This window comes from Cetorhinus maximus, chromosome 15, assembly GCF_964194155.1.
Source record: "Cetorhinus maximus chromosome 15, sCetMax3.hap1.1, whole genome shotgun sequence".
Classification (NCBI taxonomy): Eukaryota; Metazoa; Chordata; class Chondrichthyes; order Lamniformes; family Cetorhinidae; genus Cetorhinus; species Cetorhinus maximus.
In genome coordinates, this window is record NC_135893.1 from 85,493,055 (window position 1) to 85,514,568 (window position 21,514).

A 21,514-nucleotide genomic window follows, 5' to 3' on the forward strand; every position below is an offset into this window, starting at 1 on the left:
GAGCCCTGGTGCTCCTTCTTTTCATCGGTTTTACCTTCACCTCTCCCCGAGTTGATCTGTGTCTTGTTTATTCTGGTAGCCTGTCTTGTGGGCTTTATTGAAGGGATCTTTCATTTGATGGGCTATTTGTGTCCATCGTGCATGCCAACTTATTAGGCAAACACAAGGAATAGTTCCCTGGTCTGGGTGATTGCTGTTTGTGGGAGCTTGCTGTACATAAAGCGGCTGCCATCTTTCCTACATTACAAAGCTGGCAGAACACTTCAAAACACTTCATTGGCTGTAAGACACTGAGACACTGGTGGTCGCAAAAGGTGCTATATAAATTCAAGTCTTTATTTTTGCACCGCAATCCAATGGAAGTGTCTAGGCTATAAATGCTGAAATTCCCTCCCTAACCCTTCCTGCCTCTTCCCCCTCTCTGCTCCTTTTTAAGAAGCTGCTTACAAACTACATTGGTTACCTGTCCTAATATCTCCTTTGGTGTTGTTACGAACCCCATAGAAACCAATAACTTTTTAAAGAGAGATGAATTTCCAAGCGTCCGATGGAAAGAATTGCACAAGATTTCAAGTTTTAAGACTTTTATTGTAACAAACAAACTACAATCAACATTGACTAAACATTACTTAAGCAACTAATACACAAAACTACGGAAAAGGTACTTCCCCATTAACTAATTAACATTCACACAACCAAAAACTCCAAGCTATATTTATATGTTACACCACACTCGCATCAGATATGCAGCCTTGTAGATAAAATCCCAAACTCCTCCTGGTTATTCCACAGGACTCTTCTCCCTGCCACACCAGGATGTGACTTCAAGTGTCCCCTTTGAAAGTTCCCTCACTCAATCTCGTGAGCATCATCAAACTGACTTCCAGCAACAGGGCACCCTCTGGTGACTCCTTGGTTTTTAAATCTCTACAAGTCTTGTCTCTTCAAACAGTGAATCCACATTCACCAGCATTCTGCTTGGTTAACACAAAGAGTCTTCCCTCTGCTTGACACAGCAACAGCTGTTTTCCTCCTCCTCCAGGTTTGAGTCTAAGAGTCTGCGTCCAAAAAAACCAGCTGTCCTCTTTTGCCTCAAAGCATGAAAACTAGCAGTTGGCTTCCAACCTGGGCCTCTGTCCCCATGACAACCATATCACATGGGCATGTCTCTGGGCAGAGTTTGGAATGATTACTATCCTCCATTCTAGAACATTCTTTTTTAACTTTAAATTAAGAGACAATTTAAAACATAACCATCTTGTAAAGTCTTGCATTCGTAACAGTGTCAATTTTCTGTTCCTGTGATCTGGGGACATTTGATGACATTAAAGGTGCTATGTAAATGCAGGTTGCTACCTGCTGATCTCTAGAAGAATCTCATTTGAATTATTGCTACAATAAGTCATTTTAAAAAAAAAAATTCATCTAATGAGACCAAATCAAACTGTCATCCTAAATCGCATTAGCACCTTACTGAAAAGAATAATGCTCAGATGTAATCATCATGACTTGAACCTTTAAAGACAGTGCAGCCATCTTGATGACTCAGGAATTACCCCGTTTCACTTCCTTCTCTTGTGGCGCTAGCTGATCGTGCACCGGGGGCAGTGGTAGATGTGCAACAGGTGGTCTGAGAGCTCCCATATAGGAATACAGGAACAAGAGGAGGCCACTTAGTCTCTTGTCTGTTCTGCCATTCAGCGAAACCATGGCTGAGATGTGACCTAACTCCATATATCTGCCTATTCCCCATATCATGGATAACAATCTATCAATCTCCGATTGATCTAGCATTCAGTGCTATGGAAGAGTGTTCCAAACTTCTAACACCATTTGTATGTAGAAGTGTTTCCTAATTTCCCTCCTGAAAGGTCTGGCTTTACCTTTAGACTATGCCCCCTAGTCCCAGACTCTCCAACCAGCGGAGATAGCTTCTACCTACCCTATCTGTTCCTCGTGATATCTTGAAAACTTCCATCAAATCATTCTTTAACCTTCTGAATTACAGGAAATACAACAGATTGTGTAAATTCTCCTTGTAACATAATGTTTGCAGTGAAGATATCTAGCTCCATGTGGCTGAGGGTGTAAGTGATCTGATCCAGGTTCCTGGCTCCTGATTACAATCTGGTTTCTGCTGACCTATGGTTGTGGGGGTCAACCACCACCAGTGGAACTCTGCAGTGAGGGAGCCTAGCAGCACAGTAAAACAGTACGCACTTGTCTACCCCCTACTTAACACCGCTGACCCTAAAATTCTTCAATTTAGAAGCATTCATTAAAACCTACCTGGGAGGAACAAGAAGTAAAATATTTTGGTTTAGTTTTGAACTGATTTGTTATATTTCTGTATGGAAGCCTTTTAAAAAAAATCTCTGCCTCTTCCCCTTCCTAGATCTGATTCTCCAAAGAATAGCAAGAAAATGTTTTTGAGGAAGGGTTGCTTCTGAGTGCAAACGCTTTCCAAACTCTCCCACTGTGTCAGATTTTCCAACAGGGCATCAAACCAGCAGCTTATGTTCAGAATGGTTCTGATGATAAAATCATTACGATACAGAAAGAGGTCATTCAACCCATGGAGTCCATGCTGACTCTTAGTACAGCAGTCCAGTCAGACCCATTTCCCCCACTCTATCCCTGTAGCCCTGCAAGTTTATTTCCCTCAGGTGCCCATCCAACTTCCACCACCCTTGAAGGCAGAGACTTCCAGGTCACTACCACTCGCTGTGTTTTTTTCAAAAAACAAAATAGCCTTCCTCACCTCTCCCTGTAACTCTTATCCAAAACCTTAGGTTTATGTCCTGGAATGACCAGCTAAAGGGAACAGTTTTTCTTTGTCTATCTTGCATAAACATGTAATCAGCCTGTACGTCTCCATCAGATCTCCCCTCAATTTCATTTGTTCCAATGAGGACAACCCCAGCTTCTTCCATCTAACCTCATAGCTAAAATCCCTCAACCCTGGAACAATTTCTGGTAAATCTCCTCTGCACTCTGTCAAAGATCCTCACGTCTTTCCAAGTCTTTGTTTCTTTTTGCCTTAAGTTTGCACCATGACTGTCAACTGTGGCTCATTGGGTAGCCTGCTCTCCTCCGGATCAGAAGGTTGTGGGTTCAAGTCCCATTCTAGAGACTTGAACACATGACTCTAGGCTAACACTCCAGCATAGGACTCCCTCAATACTGCATTGCTGGTCAGCTGACGCATTAAATCGAGGCCACGTCTACATTCTTAAGTGGGTGTAGAAGATCTCTAGCACTGTTTCAAGGAAGATTGGAGTTCTCCACCACATCGTGGGGTTAATATTTGTCCCTCTAATACCACTAATAAACAGATTGTCCAATCTAGATTGCATTGCTGTTTGTGGAATCTTGTGTACAAATTGGCTAATCCATTTCCTACATTACAACAGTAACTGAACTTTTTTCATTAGCTTTAAAGGGTTTTGGGTCAAGCATTTGTTTGCATTTCACAACCCTAGCAACTTCATTCTTCACTTCAGTGAAAGGGAGGTGCCACTCTTTAATGGGTTACAGCAAATCATCGTGGATCTTTTCCCAGGACCTAATTTTAATATGTCCTTCTGCAGTCTGAAAAGAATGGTTGCTTAGCTTTCATGTACATGCCAAAGTTCAGAAAACATGAAAGATCAATTTATAACCAGAAACATTACCCTTCAGTAATTGGAGCATGGCAAACTTTAAATGCAAAACAATAATTTGCATGTAACATATTAAAATATTCCACAGCACTTCACAGGAGATATCGGGGCAGGTGTCCAAATGTTTGGTCAAAGTGGAAGGTTTTTGAGAGGTAAAAAGGCTTAAGGCCTTGGCAACTGAAGGCACAGCCAACATTGGGGCAAAGGAAATTGTGGGGAGTATACTTAACTGATTTGTCTTTCTCCTCGACAGACACTTGCTATGTGCTATCGTTTGCCATAATTATGCTGAACACGAGTTTGCACAACCCCAATGTGAGGGACAAACCCGCCGTGGAAAGATTTATATCCATGAATCGGGGCATCAATGAAGGAGGAGATCTCCCTGAAGAACTGCTTAGGGTGAGTGCTTAACCAAAACTCTTTCCCACCATCCCTGTTCGCTTCCCCCAAGATGCAGATGGGGTGTGACACTGGATACGTGGTTTTAGTGAATTAGTAAGTTACATTTCCGCTCTGTCAGCCTAGGTCACTTGATCATGCACATCCTCTTGAGTCAGAAGGTAGTGGGTTCAAGCTACACTGCAAGAGTTGAGAACATAATCTAGGCTGACCCTCCATCAGTATATTGCAATCATCGGAGATGCCGTCTCTCGGATGAGATGTTAAACTGAGACCACAGCTGCCTTCTTGGGTGGACGTAAAAAGGAAATGCTGTCATGCCACTTGAAGGAAGAGCAAGGAGTTCTCTTGGTGTCTTGATTAATATTTTTCCCTCAGGGGAAAAGCACAAATTACCTGTCATTTTAGCTCTCATTGCTTGTAGGACAGTTTTGTTCCTGTATTTGACTGTACTGCAAAAGTAATGTTGTGCATGTGAAAAAGTGAGCTCCAATTGAAATGATTTTGCCAGTGAACGAGGCAACAAAAGGTGCAGAGAAGGTTTATAAGGATTCCAAAACTGAGAGGTTATATTGATTGAACAGGCTGGGTTTCTTTACTCTTTTTAAAAAAAACTCAGGAGTGACCCGACAAAGGTCTTTAAAATTATGAAAGAGTTTAATAAAGCAGACAGAGATGTTTCCAGTTATGGGGCAGACCAGATCTAGGGACCATAAATATAAGATATTCACAAATAAATCCAATTTGGAATTCAGGAGGAACTTTTTTATCCAGAGGGTGGTTAGAATGTGGAACTTGCTACCACAAGGAGTGGTTGAGGAAAAAAGCATGGATACTTTTAAGGGAAAGGTAGATAAATACATGGGGGAGATCAGAATAGAAGGTTGTGCTGATAGGGTGAAACGAAGAGAGCTGGAAGAAGGTGCGTGGAACATAAACACTCAACTGACATAGACCAGTTGAGCTGAATGGCCTGTTTCTGTGATATAAATATTTTGTAATTCTCTAACTGGTGTATTGTGCACTGGATTCATGTTAACTCTCTCTTTCCCGCCTCTCTGCAGAACTTGTATGATAGTATTAAGAATGAACCTTTCAAAATCCCAGAAGATGATGGGAATGATTTGACCCACACGTTTTTTAACCCTGATCGAGAAGGCTGGCTATTAAAATTAGGTCAGTTTGGCTAATCATATTCTAATAATGTTGCAGAAAACTTGAGGTTTATTACCTAAGTCTTGTTTCATATCTGACTGGGTGTCTATCAGATTAGGTACATTTGTAAGTCATGGCCCCTCTCACCTCTTGAGTCAGGAGGTTGTGGTTTGAAGTTCCACTCCAGTGACTTGAGCACATAATCTAGGCAGACACTCCAGTGCAGTACTGAGGGAATACTGCACTTTTGGAGGTGTCATTCTTTGGATGTGACATTAAATGGAGGCCACATTCCCCTCCTCGGGTAAACTTAAAAGATGCCATAGCACTTTTGAAAAGGAGCAGGGAGGTTCTTCCCAGTGTCCTGGGCCAATGTCCATCTCTCAACCAACATCAGTAAAACAGATGATCTGGTCAATCTTGCTATTTGTTGGAGCTTGCTGTGCACAAATTGGCTACACAGCAATGCATTTCCTACATTACAACAGAGAATATGCTTCGAAAAGTACTTAATTGACTATTAAGTTCTTTGGGACACCCTGAGGTTCTGAAAGGCACTGTGAAGACACAAGTCTTTCTTTTCCTCTTGTATTGGAATGTAATAAAGTGCATCTTTTAATAATGGGGAAGGGATCTCCAATTGTATGCTTGCCTCTCAATTTTCCATCCGTTGGTTTCAGCGGGCAGAGTGTCGTGACCTGGCTTGTGGTTAAATAGAAAACCTCCTGCCATGGCATTCAGGTTCACTCCTGAAAAATCCCACCTGGCAAGTCTTGGTTAGCTGTGCTGTTGGGATAAGGCGCTCTCGTGGTCTCTGTGCTTCTGCGTGGAATGAAAGGGAAAGAGGTTAAAGTCATAAGACAAGCTGTGATCCTCTGATGCAGCAGTGCTGGTAGAATACTGGGATTAGGTTAACCTTGAATGGGAAATGGTGAGAGAACATTTCAAACTGAAGGGATTTCATTGTCTTATTTTCTTGCTTTCATTCTGTTGGAAATGTATCACTCTGCCTTCATCACACATGGATCAAAATCTTGGAAGTCCCTATCTAACAGCACTCTGATGGATGTTGTACCATTGCAACAGTCTTGACATCCGAATGGGAATGAATTGGTGAATTTGCCATAGCATGAAAGGAACGGTAGTGAATCGTCTGCCTGTTTTACACTGTCCCCCAATCTTTTTTTTCATTAATGGGATATGGGCATCGCTGGCAAATCTAGCACTTGTTGCCATCTCTAATTGCCCTTGAGAAAGTGGTGGCGGTGAGCTGCCACCTTGAACTGCTGTAGTCCAGGTGTTGGGGAGGGAGTTCCAGGTTTTTGATCTAGCGACCAGTGCAGGGACAGTGATAAAATTCCAAATTGGGATAGAGTGTGGCTTGGGGAGGAAACTTGCAAGAGTTCCCATGCAACTGCTGCCCTTGTCCTTCTAGGTGGTAGTGGTCATGGGCTCGGGATGTGCTGCTGAAGTAGTTTTGGCATGTTGTCCACTGACTGCTACTAGCGAGGTCTGTCAGGTTTTGCCCCTAATGTCTCTTTTGTTATCCGACACAGTGTAGCCATATGTTTTAAAAAGAAAAGGTGATGCTTGGAGTGGCTGCCTGTTTGTGCAATGGGCTTGTATTACAGTTCAGCCATAAGTACATGTGTTGGCAGCACCCAACAACATAATGCTGCAAAAAAAGAAAGTCACTTGGGGCATAGCCCATCACTTGCCACAGAAGATTGGCTTAATCAGCATTATGCAGGAGAAACAATTACTGCAACCTTAATTTTGTCTGAAAATCTACTGTAGTTCATATTTTCTGTTTAATAAAAGGAGCTATTGTGTTGTATTTTAACACTGGTTTTTTTCTACATGCTTTGTATAAACCCCACATACTGATGAGCAATGATGCTGATTTACAGTTTCTAATATTATTCAACCAGCATATTGAATAGTGCAGCCAGAAACATTGTTTATAAAACTAAACCATTTTACTTAGTGCTTTTATTTTGTCACAATACTGAAGCGAGTTGCATGGTTGTTACATTTGTTGAACTGCTTCAACTTTCCACAATGAAGCAGGTGGCATCCTCAGAGTTATGATTTGTACATGTTTCTCTTTTTCTTGCATTATTTGTGATTTTCCTATTGGTTTTGTGTGTTGTTTGGCTATAGCTTTTTTTTTATAAAATTGGCTTAAATGTGCCTTCTTGTTTTCCTTATGGCCTATGACCTGTCACCTTTCTGTTCTATGACTGGCTGTATCTGCTTATTCTGCATTAGGAGGTACGTACCAGAGGAGGTTCCTGATCCTCTTGACTCAGTTGCATTACTTAACTTTGTTTTCCCTCCATTTTTGTATTTTCTCTTTCTTTTTAAAAGAAAACATTGTTGTGAAGTGCCTCCTGCGATAACGCTTCACCGTGTAGTTTCAATTTCACCACGAGATCCCCTTCTTTCTGCTACACACCTACAGTATCTTGCAAGGACTGTTGGCATATTCGTTAGTGAAACACACAATCTTTGACTTTTGGGATCCTGGTACGTTTTCTTCTCTGTAGCCACCAGACCAAATTAATGAAATACTTGTGTGTATTCCAGTTGCCTTTTTACTGTGCTCTTGTGTTGACTTCTCAAACACAATGCCAGAACCAACACTGTGAAATACTAGATGACATGAATTTGTATCTGATTCATACCAAATGTGGTATTGAAAAGCCCTGATTGAAAAGGCTTGCATGCACTTTAATAGCATTTCCCTCTCTTGTATACATGGGATTGTAGCAACTCGCAACAGGCACTTTACTCTATTATTTGCACTTGGATAGTCCTTTCAGCTTATATGCTGTTGACAGGCAAAATTAACTTGTAGCCACAGGCTGGTGATGTTCTGAATTAAACATTTAACATTTTAACTGGCTGTTTTCTATATGACTGGAGCTAATTCAAGCCTTGCCCTGTTAACTTTTTTATTGAAGGATGCTCCCTCACAGATCTTGCTTGCGCTGATGAATATTCTAAACAATGCTGGGGTACCTTTAGGGAACTGCCTTTCTTCCTACCTAAAACTGTTAAGTAGGGCAATTGAATCTAACAAATTGATCTAATTTGCCTGTCATTCTGGAAATGGGGAAAATTAAAGGGTTACACATTGGTACTGGGTTCTGCTCACAGTCCACTGTAACTTTGTATATCTGTAAAGTGTTTGCCATTTCATTATTCACAAATTACAAACAGCTTTCCTAAATTTCAGTGCCACCTCCCAGCAACTCTGCTTTTTGTCTCTTAGGCTGGAGTCTTGTTGAGAACTTAAAATTTGTTTGAATAATGTGTTGCAGGAGCACCTCCTATCTTACAAAAACATATGGGATCCTTGGCTTTAAAAACAGGCATAAAGTACAAAATCAATAAAGTTATGCTAAATTGTTATAAATAACTGGTTAGAGCATTTTGTCTGGTTATGGGCACCACACTTTAGAAAGCATGTCAAGGTTTTGGTGAGGGTGCAGAGGAGATTTACTGGAATTGTATCAGGGATTTGGAACTGGAGAGACTAGAGAAGCTGTGATTGTTCTCCTTGGAGAAGAGAATGTTAAGAGATTTAATAGGGGTATTCAAAATCATGAATAGTTTTGTTAGTGAATAAGGAGAAACTTTCAGTTGGAAGAAGGGTCAGTAACTAGCAGACATAGATTTATAATAATGGGCAAAAAATAGATGGGTTTTTTAATGCTGCAAGTTATCACCTGGAATGTGCTGCCTGAAAGGGTGTTGGCAGCAGATTCAATAATAACTTTCCAAAGGAAATTGATTAAGTATTTGAAAAGAAAAATTTCAGGACTACAGGGCAAGTACAGGGTAGTTGCATTAACTGGATAGTTCTTTGCGAGCTGGCGCAGTAACAATAGGCTGAATGGCTTCTTTCTGTGCTCCAGATTCTGATGCTGAGTTTGTAAATTGCAGTGTTCTTTAATGGAGCCAGTCCAGGGCTTGTTGACCTCAACTCTAAGCTATGAAACTCAGCTGGGGCACAGGTTGAGTTGCAAATACACACTGTCCCAGGGCAAAGAATACATGGGTATCAATATAAGGCATGGTTAGGACTCCCAGATTGATATTGACTGACCCTACTGGATGGTACACATGTGCTGGGTTAATGTGGTAATGTTTTTCTCAGTGCTGCAGCTCATTGTTCACAAGTTTGTTTTTATTTCTTTAACGCACCGAGACTCTGATCGGAACCATTTGCCCTGTTACAAAATGGCTACAGATGTTGGTAAAGGAAGCTAGCTGCAAAATGGAAAACGACTGATTTGACACCCCCTCCCCTCCCCTCTCTGTTGCTGCACAGAAAAGAATTTTTAAAAGGGTTGAGTGAAGATCTATTCGTAGTTGGATGTGCCAAAACATCCTGGAGATTGAATTAGTTTCAGCTGTTAGAAATATTCTTTACAGCACTGAAAGTGCTGCATGTGAATAAGAAATTGGGCTTCTGGGGAAATGTGGCCCCTTCTTGCCAGTGTACCGTGCTTTTATAAAAGTAACATTTATGTCTCACTTGTGTGAGAAGTGAAGAGGAAAAGTATGTAAAATGCCACAGGATCACTTGTGGACTTAAAGCAAATGGAACTTTATAGCAAGAATACTTGGACTAGCTTAATAATTAAATGTCATTGAGTGGTAGGAAAAAAGTGTGGGTGTTTTGCATTAGTCATGTGTTTTTTAAATATATTTTAAAAATTTGTTAAAAGGACATGTGTTTTAAAGCTAAAAGGTTTCTAAAGCCTTTTTTTCCCCCTCTTTTCAAAACTTTTTTACTTTAGGAGGAAGAGTAAAAACATGGAAACGGCGATGGTTCATTCTCACGGACAATTGCCTCTATTATTTTGAATATACAACAGTAAGTTGTCTGAGTTTGTGGAACATTAAATATTGTCTTTCTGTATCAGCAAACCACTTTCTTTGCAGTATTTCTGCCTTAAGGTTGATGGAAATATTTGAGTGCAGGAAATTTGGTATAAATTTGCATCATCTAGGTATAATACATTGATTTACTTTTCAGTAATAAGCTATAGGCTCAAACTGGCACCGTGACATTTAGACTGAAGGATTATCAGAGGCACTGCTTCATTTGCAGAGAATGCATTGGCAGATTCACCTTTCAATTAGTTTTCCTTCATGAACGTGATCTGGATTTTTACCCATTACTTGTGCTTTGCTTTCCCCATCCATCTCTTGTTACCATGTCTGCTTTTGGCCAGGTACACATCTCTAAGTTCCATATCTAGCTTGAGTGAAGTAAGGGATAATTATACGAGGACATAAAAATGTAATTTAGTCCTACTTTGTTCCCTTATTTTATATTTCATTCTTATTTCCTATATCTACATTTGTGGTGGAAACTGGCTATGTAAGCATGTCCCTGTAATTAAATGCTGTGGTGGCATTACATTATCTGCATCAACTTGTTAGTGGTATTGGGTCTGTTGCATATGGAAGTGGAGCTGTCACAAGGGAGGTAATTACAAATGGTACTTGATACTCAAGTGTGATCCAGAGCTGGAAAGAAAACAGTGGGCTGAGTAAGTGTAGTGGAATCCAAAGTGCTGATGATGCTCTTTAAGGCCTTAAAATAATTTGTCATCTTTATTACAGGACAAAGAACCTAGAGGAATAATTCCTTTAGAGAATCTCAGCATCCGGGAAGTTGAAGATCCAAGGAAACCTGTGAGTAATTCTCTCTCTTCGACTTCATGTCTGATGTATCTGCTTGAGTGAAATAAAGAATTTGGCATATCAAACCACAAACTAAAAATTGCTATGTTAAAGGATGTTTTTTCTAATTGTCTATCGAGTATCAATCTTCACTTTGTCACCAGACTTGAATGAATTTTAATTTCAAATATTTAAATCCTGAATGCCAGTTATCCCAAGTCCTTAACTTGTGAGGGTCCAGTTATTACCTGTGTGAGCAATGAATTCATGCTTTAAGCACATTGCTGTACCCAAATCAGTTGACACTGGCAAGTAGAGACTTCATGGAGTAAGCATTGTTCCAACAAATTCCAATGGGCAAAGAGGAGAACTTGATTGAAGGATAGTGCATGTGTGACCAGAATCCCATACCCCTTTACCCCTGCAGTTGTATACTCTGTTGACTCTTGCTGTCTGCCAATGGATTACTGGTACTTGTGAAACTGAAACTCAAAAACATTCAAAATTTTGTGAAGGGGAAAGAAAATGAGCAAAAATGAATTAATTAACATCAGCACCTAACCCACGTTATAATTCTTTGGATGATGGGGACTGAACTAGGATGGGGCCTTGGTTTAATGTCTCATCCAAAAGACAGCACCTCTGACAATGCAGCACTTCTCAATACTACGGTGTCAAGCATAGATTTTTGTCCTGAAGTCCTGGAATAGGACTTGAACTCACAACCTCCTGACTCAGGGATGAGAGTGCTAACAACTGTGCCATGGTTGATGCAGCTTGCTACTGATGACTCCTCACTGTTCTAACGTCAGATTTTTCTGCTCCTCAGAACTGCTTCGAGCTTTTCAATCCCAGCCACAAAGGCCAGGTAATCAAAGCCTGCAAGACTGAAGCTGATGGTCGGGTAGTTGAAGGCAATCACGTGGTTTACAGAATATCCGCACCAACACCAGAGGAAAAAGATGAATGGATAAAATCAATCAAGTATGTAAATATGTTTGTGTCAGTTTAGGGTATGATGTGTTTGTCCTCAGTACATCTGATTTTTTTGTTTACAATCTAGAACAAAAGTTCATGGGATAATTGGCAATCAGAAATGTCAAACTTGGTATTGTATCATGTTTTAACCTTGTATATATGCATGAAAAAGAAAACTTGCAGGGCTTTGGGCAAGGCAAGGAGCAAATTGGACAGTTATTTGAAAGCACTGACAGAGACACAGTGTTGGGGTGGAGTGGAGGGGGCTGGGAAGAACTGGTGTACTATTCCATAAGACCATGCCTGACTGGTCAAGTATTTTTTTACCCCCTTGCATTCAGTCTAGTGCTGTTGTTACATATCTCTGCAATTAATGAATTAACTGGACTCCAACTTGGCAGGACCTCCATCCTGTGGGTAGTTCAGTGCTCTGCTGCCTTTACCATTAACAAGTGGAGCTGCCACAGAAACCAGTACATCTTAGTACCACAACCTCAACTGAACACTAATTACCAGAACTAGTCTTATTTTTACCCCTTGGGTCTGGTGAATTCCTGCTGTTTAAAAGTTAAGCCAGTGTTAATGTACTGTGTATAGGTTTTTGACACCCTATAATAAAGATATGAGGGTGTAAAAGATGATAGGGAATCAAACTTAGGCACAATGAGAGTCTTGCGATTTTAGAATTATTTTCATTGGAGCAAAGGCAGCTGAAGGATTTATGAAGATCTTATAATTAAAAGAGATTGTTTCCTTTGGGATTAACAGTGTAAGATTATGATATGGGACAGGGGTTAGAAGATTAGTGGAGGAGGGGATTATTTTCCTACAGTGGGCGGCTGAGGCAGAGACCACTGCATCTTTGAGTGAAAGTGGGTAAATTCATTGAAACAGAGGAATGGTACAGGGCTGTATGGAGGGAGTGGGATAATTTTGGATTACTCTAGCAAATGGCCAGCATCAAAGACTGGCCTCCTTGTATGCTGTAAATCTTTGGGATGTGCATGCTCATGGTTGTATGAGTGATATAAAGGAAAACTTCACTGGTTGCTCCACACAGGCTCATCGTTCCCTAGACCATTCAAATTAGGTGAAATAACAAGAATAGGAGTAATCGGAGTAGGCTATTCAGCCCTTTGAGCCTATTCCACTATTCAATACCATCATGGTTGATGTACCTCAACTGCACACTCCCATTCTTTACTGTAATGAGTAATTTGCTCCTAAACAAGTTATTTATGGAAACATTTTGGCACTGTACCTTAAATGGTCTCAGCAGGAAAACTAGCAATGTTTGGTTAAGTAATGTTCTGCCCTAACTTTAGTTCAGGTAGTTTATAAAAACTGAGGCATCTGTTCAGAGAACACTGTCCATGTGGCTACAGTGTTCCAAAGGGTAAACTGTTAAAAGTATATTACATGACTGTTCAAAATTGAAATTATTGGTGCAAACCAAATCAGTTTCTTCCAATGCTGTATGTTACTCACTTCATTTGCAGTGAGTTAATATTTACAATATTCATTACATGTTTGAGGGCTTTTACCCAGTTTCCAGCCCCTTGGTGTACTATGGCTGAAAGGTCTTAAGACTATGGCCTTTTCCCACTCTGCATTTGTGACAGCTCCCTCAAGCTTTGGTGTGTTTCTCCAGCACGTAGTTCTGGACCTTAGAATGCTGCAGACTGGCACATTCCGTCATAGACAACACTTTGCACCGGAACTTGTGCAAGTTTTGTGCAGACTTGTGTGCATCCTTGGGAACAGCCCATAGAGTACAGATTCCTGCGTCACAGCTGCTGGGGATGAACCTTGACAAAAAACGAGTGCATCTCTTTCCAGACCTTTGCAAAGGCCCATTCCAAGAGGCGGTGGATAACTGTCTTTTCCCCACCACAGACCCCTTGAGGGCAACGTGCAGGGAGAGACTCCAGGATGGGAGTCTGATGGGAAGGGCCTTTCTCACCATCAGCCAAGGCTTGGTGCATAACTTCGTGTAATTAAGAACCTATATGGACTAACAGATATCGTTGCTTCTTTTTCAGAGCCAGTATCAGCAAGGACCCCTTCTATGACATGCTGGCCACTAGGAAAAGGAGAATCGCCAATAAAAAGTAACTGTGCGATAACATGCTGGCCTCCAGTAGCCTGTCAGCGCTGAACCACATACCAGTCTTTGGAAGCTTTTTAAAAACAAAATGAAGGAAGCTATATAAACTGTGTCCTCCTTTTCGGAGTTTATCGGGCATTCATCTGCCTAGTTTTACACAACTTTTTTTTTAAAAAAATCAAGGCTTAAGACAGAACCTTCAGCTGAAGCAATGTGCAGCTGTATGAAATTCTGTTACTATTTTTTTTGAAAAAAAAAAACATTTTTGCACAGAAACTAGTTTCTATCAAAGGATATATATGATGTAGCACCTCTGACCCAGCTGGCCTGAGGCCAGAGTGCAGGAGGTTGGATGACTGTTTTGCAAAAACAAATGAACTGCATCAACACAAGGAAAAACAATTGTTTCTATCAACATATTTTTTATGTTTATCAATTTATATTAAAAAAAACTAATTGTATTAATTTGAAAGGCCATAAAGGTAATAAACAGCTGTAAAATACTTTGAATATTGCTAGAATGTGTAAAACTATATAGAAAGTGTTAATCATTCTTGTTACAACCAGAGAATCATAGATTAGTGCTGTTTCTGGCACAAGTGGAACCAAGAGCTGGCTGTTCTCACCAAGAATGATCCTAATTTAATATATAATCTGCAGTATAACATGGTAATTGTATATTTATTTTCTTAGTCCAGTTGCAAAATGTTTGTATTGTAATTGTTTAAAAAATCTAAACCTTTTAAGTTATATGTAAATATTGTACAGATTTCATGTTTTGTTGATACTAAAATATTATAATACATATTGTCAATGGCCTGCAGAAATAAAACCTATTACAACTGGGGAAAAAAGAGTCCCTTTAGGTGTTCTCTGTATCTCCCTATCTCTAACCTCTTCCAGCTCAACAACTCTAAAAGATCTCTCTGCTGCTCCAATTCTGACCTCTTGCCGATCCCCTATTCCATCACCCCACCATTGGTGCCTTCAGATGTCTAGGCTCTAAGCACTGGGATTCCCTCCCTAAACCTCTCTGCCGTCAGTAGGCTTATTTATCTCTGCAAGGGCAGAAAGCAAGCGATTGTATGGTATATAGTCTGCTAATGATTCAGTGGAGACAAGCTTTGTGTGTACCTCCTCCAATGAAATAATTGTGAAAAAGGACATGCTGCAGTATTAATGTTAGGAATAATGCACCCCCCTCATTGTAGTAATGTTGGTTTCTGCCTTGTCTTTAAGTTGATTATCTGCAGCCAGTACAAACATAGTTAGTCATGGTCCTTGCTGCTTCAACTTTACACTTTGATTTGTTCTAAATTGTCCTTGGCTCTATACAAAATCTATTTATATATGGTAGCTTTAAAAGCATCCCAATCTGTTTAAAAATGACATGTGGCCAAAAGCTTTGTGAGTTTTTACAATGAAATCAGAACTCACAACAGACAACAATGATCAGAGTAACATCCAAAAAAAGAGAGCAACAGATTAAAATTTGGGGTAGGGGGTATTGGAGATGCAAGGAGGATGACCTGTTAAGAATTCTTTCTTAAGCTGATTGTGTGGGTCATGAAAATGCAGATGGCATTTTGGTTGTTGATGGAAGAATGCTGTAATTGCCTGCATAATAGTCACTGTGCTTCATTTGCATTTACTTAAAGCCTTTCATTGCAAAACATTTCAAAGCACCAAATTACAGTTTGAAGGAAGTAGACTATATTTTTGCACTAACCTATTGAAATATGTGCACAGTTATAATTGAATCAAAGTAAAAGGTCTACTTTGGCCATACAAGATTAAATATCAGGATATGTTTTCAATGATACTTTGAACCTCATCCATCTCAAAGGTGCAGAATAATTGATAATAGACAAATTTAAAATCCATTTATACCCATGTATAAAACTAGTCATTAGTGCCCTTCACACAAAACTCAGTCATCTACCTCCATGACTGACATCAAAGCCTACTTTTAAAGTTTTCAATACATTAATTCACTGAAATGGTTTCTATTCAAAGGATGCTTCAGGGAAAGGTTTTGTTCTCAAATAATCAACAAATTAATGCAATCCTAGGTCTAAAATCTGAAATCAAGTTTGCTTTTTAAAAGAACACGATCAAATTCACAAAGCTTAAGGACTATTAAGAAAGGTGATTTCTAGACTATTGTCCTATATTGCCATACTGGTCCTGTTTCTCAGTAATTAATGCTACATTACCTACCTTTGGGAGTGATCCTTTTTGATCTTTGAATGTAGTGTAGCATCTAAATGCAAATATAATGAGAAACAGACAATAGCAAAGTATTAAGTCCTATTGATGACACGATCTTTCTCTCCATCCCTGCTCCACTCAGACCATCGTCCTGGCATTGTTCCTGTTCTTTCAAAAGATAGAATGGTTGAGACACAAAGATAAAAGCATAACGAAGCTCCAAGTGTACCAACTTGGAAAAATAACAAGGGCAAAGGAGGTTTACACCTCCAAGCTTTTTACTAGTTGCAGAATACTAGTATTCAAATCATAATAGTATTTACTTGGACAATCTTGGTGCAGCATTACATGTCAACTTAAACATCTTACTCCTCATATCAAAAGAAATTGAGGTTTGAATTACTGACTAACCATTAGGTTCAGGAGCTTTGCGAATGGTGACATGTTAATTCTATCCTTGGAGGACCATGATGTCTCCTCCCTCAGATAGATGAGCTGGTGCAACACTTCACCTGTCCAATACATCTCTGGATAGTCCTTCCCATTGGGTATTAACCCACCTCCAGGTAATATCAGGTCTGATGTGGAGCCATGAGACTGCTTCCTCAATGGTGTGGCAGCTGAAACCCATTTTTTTTCTGTTGGGCATTCCTGCCATCATGATGGCCACTTCCTCTCTTACTAAGCTCAGAACAAGCTTTGCGCCTTTGAAACTCAGCATGGTGTAAATAAGGAACAGAAATATTTGTGGCAGGGAAGAATTCATGGCAGTTAATACAAATTGTGACTACAGGCGTAAGTGTGGATCTTTGCAGTCAAAGAAGTAATATCAACATAAAGGAGTTCCAATGGTTGCTGGAGTCTCACCCAGCTAACAGTGTGTTAACTTGCTGGTGCATGAGGTTAACTTTTAAAAAAACAAAACCACGTAGTTTTATCTGGTGGATTGTTTGTGTTTTAACAACAATATATCAAGAACCATAGGGATCAAGTCTGGTTGGAGTGTCACTTCCCCAACATGGAAAGATAAAAGAATTTCAATCTTGATAGAAATTATTTCTGGGGAAAAAAAAAACTTCTTTTGGTTAATGTCCTTTACATTGTTTTTTTTCCAGTTGAAACCACTACAGGTCAGTGGATAGGGTCAAAAAATGAATTAAGACATACTTCAAAGTTGAGGATGGGGGAAGCATGTCATAAAAAATCTTGTTATTACACAACACACTGTCTTTTGTGCTCTTTTTAAATAAAAAAGACAGCCGAGGCTTCTCCCATTAGGTCCGTTGGTAAATATGCCTCTTGGGTGGATACTAAGCCAAGCAGACCTATGTATAATCTTTGGCTTGTATGGAATTAGTAAAATAAAAAAAAAAAATCTCAGCCAGGACAGCAGGGCAGGTGCTACTATTACCTTCAGTGTCCCAAACCAGGAACAAGACCTGTTACGGTCTCCATAGTTGAACAGCCTGGCCACGTAGACTGTTGAGGTTTAGACACCAAAGGATGGAATTTAGGTACAGTTGCCAGCATTTGTGAAAATGTAACCCAGAACAAGCTAGTGTCTTTAGCTGATCATCCACAATTTAAGGAGAGCTCATAAATTTAACCTTAAGTCACAGCAAAGCTATTAGAAAACAATTTTTACTTGCTGCAAGTTAAAGAGTAAAAGCAACCAAGAGACAGGAAGGGAAAAAATTTGAATTAGAATCCCACAACAAAATAGGACAACTGAAAGGGAAATCATCTAAGGTGGTACTACTTTTTAAAATTCATTTGAGATGTGGGCATTGCTGGCTAGTCCAGCGTTTATTGCCCATCTCTAATTGCCCTTGAGAAGGTGGGGGTGAGCTGCCTTCTTGAACCGCTGCTGTCCCCGTGTGTAGGTACACCCCCTTCTGCACTTAGTCCCTGCAGCTCCAGGGGATGTTTGCTGCTTACTGCACTCATACTACTGGGCTGGGGGGCTCTCATTTCCAGCCTGCTGGTCTGCATGCTAACTGGTTAACTGTTTCCCCTTCTGCACTTTGTCCCTGCAGCTCCTGGAGAGGTCTGCTGCTTACTGTACCCTTACTAACGGGCGGGGGCTCTCCTTTTCCAGCCGGCTGCCTTGACTGCTCACTGGTTAACTATTTCCCTGTCTGAACTTAGTCCCTGGAGCTGCTGGGGATGTCTGCTAACTGCACCCTTACTACCGGGTGGGGGGCTCTCCTTTCTGGCCAGCTGCCCTGCATGCTAACTGGTTAACTATTTCCCCTTCTGCAATAAGTCCCTGCAGCTCCTGCGGAGGTCTGCTGCTGACTGCACATGCACTACCGGTCTGGGGGCACTCCGTTCCACCCACAGTGCTGTTAGGGAGGGAGTTCCAGGATTTTGACCCAGCGACAGAGAAGGAACGGCAATATTGCTCCAATCAGGATGGTGGGTGGCTTGGAGGGGAACTTCCATGTGGCGTTCCCATGTGTCTGCTGCCCTTGTCCTTTTAGATAGTAGTGATTGTGGGTTTGGAATGTGCTGTCTGAGTCTTGGGGAGTTCTGCAGTGCATCTTGTAGATGGTACATACTGCTGCCACTGTGTTGATGGAGGAAGTGAATGTTTGTGGATGTGGTGCCAGTCAAGTGGGTTGCTTTGTCCTGAATGATGTCAAGCTTCTTGATTGTTGTTGGAGCTGCACTCACCAGGCAAGTGGAGAGTATTCCATCACACCCCTGACTTGTGTCTTGTAGATGGTGGACAGGCTTTGGAGAGTCAGGTGGTGAGTTGCTTGCCACATGATTCCAAGCTTTTGACCTGCTCTTGCAGCCACAGTATTTATATGGCTCGTCCAGTTTAGTTTCTGGTCAATGTTGAAAGTGGGGGATTCAGCGATGGGTAATGCCATTGAATGTCAAGGGTTGATGGTTAGATTCCCTCTTGTTGGGGATGGTTATTGCCTGGCACTTGTGGCACAAATGTTACTTGCCACTTGTCAGCCCAAATCTGGATATTGTCCAGGTCTTGCTGCATTTAGACATGGACTGCTTCAGTATGAGTCGTCGCAAATGGTGCTGAACATTGTGCAATCAGCAGCGAACATCCCTGCTTCTGACCTTATGATGGAAGGGAGGTCATTGATGAAGCAGCTGATGATGGTTGGGCCTAGAACACTACCCTGAGAAACTCCTGCAGTGATGCCCTGGAACTGAAATGATTGGCCTCCAACAACCATCTTCCTTTATGCTAGGTATGACTCCAAACAAGGGAGTGATTTCCCCATGATTTCCATTGACTCCAGTTTTGCTAGGCTGCCTTGATGCCACACTCAGTCAAATGCTGCCTTGATGTCAAGGGCAATCACTCTCACCTCACCTCTTAAGTTCAGCTCTTTTGTCCATGTTTGAACCAAGGCTGTAGTGAGGTCAGGAGCAGAGTGGCCCTGGCGGAACCCAAACTGAGCGTGAGAGAAGGTTATTGCTAAGCAGGTGACGCATGATAGCACTGTTGATGGCCCCTTCCATTATTTTACTGATGGAGAGTAGACTGATTGGCTGGGTTGGATTTGTCCTGTTTTTTTGAGTACAGGACATACCTAGGCAATTTTCCACACGCGGGTAGATGTCAGTGTTGGAGCTGTACTGGAACAGCTTGGCTAGGGGTACAGCAAGTTCTGGAGCACAAGTCTTCAGTACTATTGCTGGAATGTTGTCAGGGCCCATAGCCTTTGCAAATCCAATGCCTTCAGCCGTTCCTTGATATCACATGGAGAGAATCGAATTGGCTGAAAACCGGCATCTATGATCTCCAGAGGAGGCCGAGTTGGATCATCCATTTGGCACTTCTGGCTGAAGATTGTTGCAAATTCTTCAGCCTTATCTTTTGCACTGATGTGCTGGGCTCCCCCATCATTGAGGATGGGGACATTTTTGGAGCCTCCTCCACCCCCAGTTAGTTGTTTCATTGTCCACCACCATTCACGACTGGATGTGATCCATTGGTTGTGGAATCGCTTAGCTCTGTCACTTGCTTCTTATGCTGTTTGGCAAATTAGTCCTGTGTTGTAGTTTCACCAGGTTGATTCCTCATTTTTAGGTACGCCTGGTGCTGCTCCTGGCATATCCTCCTGCACTCTTCATTAAACCAGGGTTGATCCCCTGGCTTGGTGGTAATGGTAGAGTGGGGGAATATCCCAGGCCATGAGGTTACAGATTGTGGCTATGTACAATTCTGTTGCTGCTGATGGCCCACAGCACCTGAAGGTTTCTCTGTCTTTAGTTGCTAGATCTGTTTGAAATCTATCCCATTTAACATGGCAGTAGTGCCACACAAAATGACGGAGGGTATCCTCAATGTGAAAGTGGGACTTCGTCTCAACAAGGACTGTGCGGTTGTCACTCCTAGCAATACTGTCACGGACAGATGCATCTGCAGCAGGCAGGCTGGTGAGGATGAGGTCAAGTATGTTTGTTCCCCTTGACACTACCTGCCGCAGACCCAGTCTAGCAGCTATGTCATTTAGGATTCGGCCAGCTCGGTCTGTAGTGGTGCTACCAAGCCACTCTTGGTGATTGACATTGAAGTCCCACACCCAGAATATATTGTGCCCTTGCCACCCTCAGTGCTTCCTCCAAGTGGTGTTCAACATGGAGGAGCACTAATTCATCAGCTGAGGTGAGGGGGGGTGGCAGTACGTGGTAATCAGCAGGAAGTTTCCTTGCCCATGGTTGACCTGATGCCATGAGACTTCATAGGGTCCAGAGTCTATATTCAGGATTCCCTGGGCAACTCCCTCCCGACTGTATACCACTGTGCCGCCACCAGTGCTGGGTCTGTCCTGCCGGTGGGACAGGGCATACCCAGAGATGGTGATGTCTGGGACATTGTAACGTATGATTCTGTGAGGATGATTGTCAGGCTGTTGCTTGACTAGTCTGTGAGACAGCTCTCCCAATGTTGGCATCAGCTCCCAGATGTTATTAAGGAGGACTCTGCAGGGTCGACAGGGCTGAGTTTGCCATTGTCGTTTCCGGTGCCTAGGTCAATGCTGGGTGGTCCATTTGGTTTCATTCCTTTTAGACTTTTTAGCGGACTGATACAACTGAGTGGCTTGCTAGGCCATTTCAGAGGGCAGTTAAGAATCAACCACACTGCTGTGGGTCTGGAGTCGCATATAGGCCCGATCAGGTAAAGACAGCAGATTTCCTTCCCTAAAGGACATTAGTGAACCAGATGGGTTTTCACGACAATTGACAATGGTTTCATGGTCATCATTAGACTTTTAATTCCAGATTTTTTAATCGAATTCAAATTTCAGCATCTGCT

General features: G+C 41.5%; 1 protein-coding gene across 5 annotated transcripts in view; it reads left to right on the top strand.

The window, feature by feature from the left end:
- LOC144690934 (cytohesin-3) overlaps positions 1-14,174 on the top strand; it is a 68,046-nt gene extending 53,872 nt beyond the window's left edge. For all 5 annotated transcript variants that reach the window (XM_078558849.1, XM_078558847.1, XM_078558852.1 and 2 more), the window contains exons 8-13: positions 3,916-4,064; positions 5,129-5,240; positions 10,031-10,107; positions 10,863-10,934; positions 11,752-11,906; positions 13,943-14,174. In XM_078558849.1, coding sequence (XP_078414975.1) covers positions 3,916-4,064; positions 5,129-5,240; positions 10,031-10,107; positions 10,863-10,934; positions 11,752-11,906; positions 13,943-14,015 — 638 coding nt within the window. In that variant the 3' untranslated portion in view covers positions 14,016-14,174. The remainder of the gene's footprint in view (positions 1-3,915; positions 4,065-5,128; positions 5,241-10,030; positions 10,108-10,862; positions 10,935-11,751; positions 11,907-13,942) is intronic.
- The last annotated feature ends 7,340 nt before the right edge of the window (positions 14,175-21,514 follow it).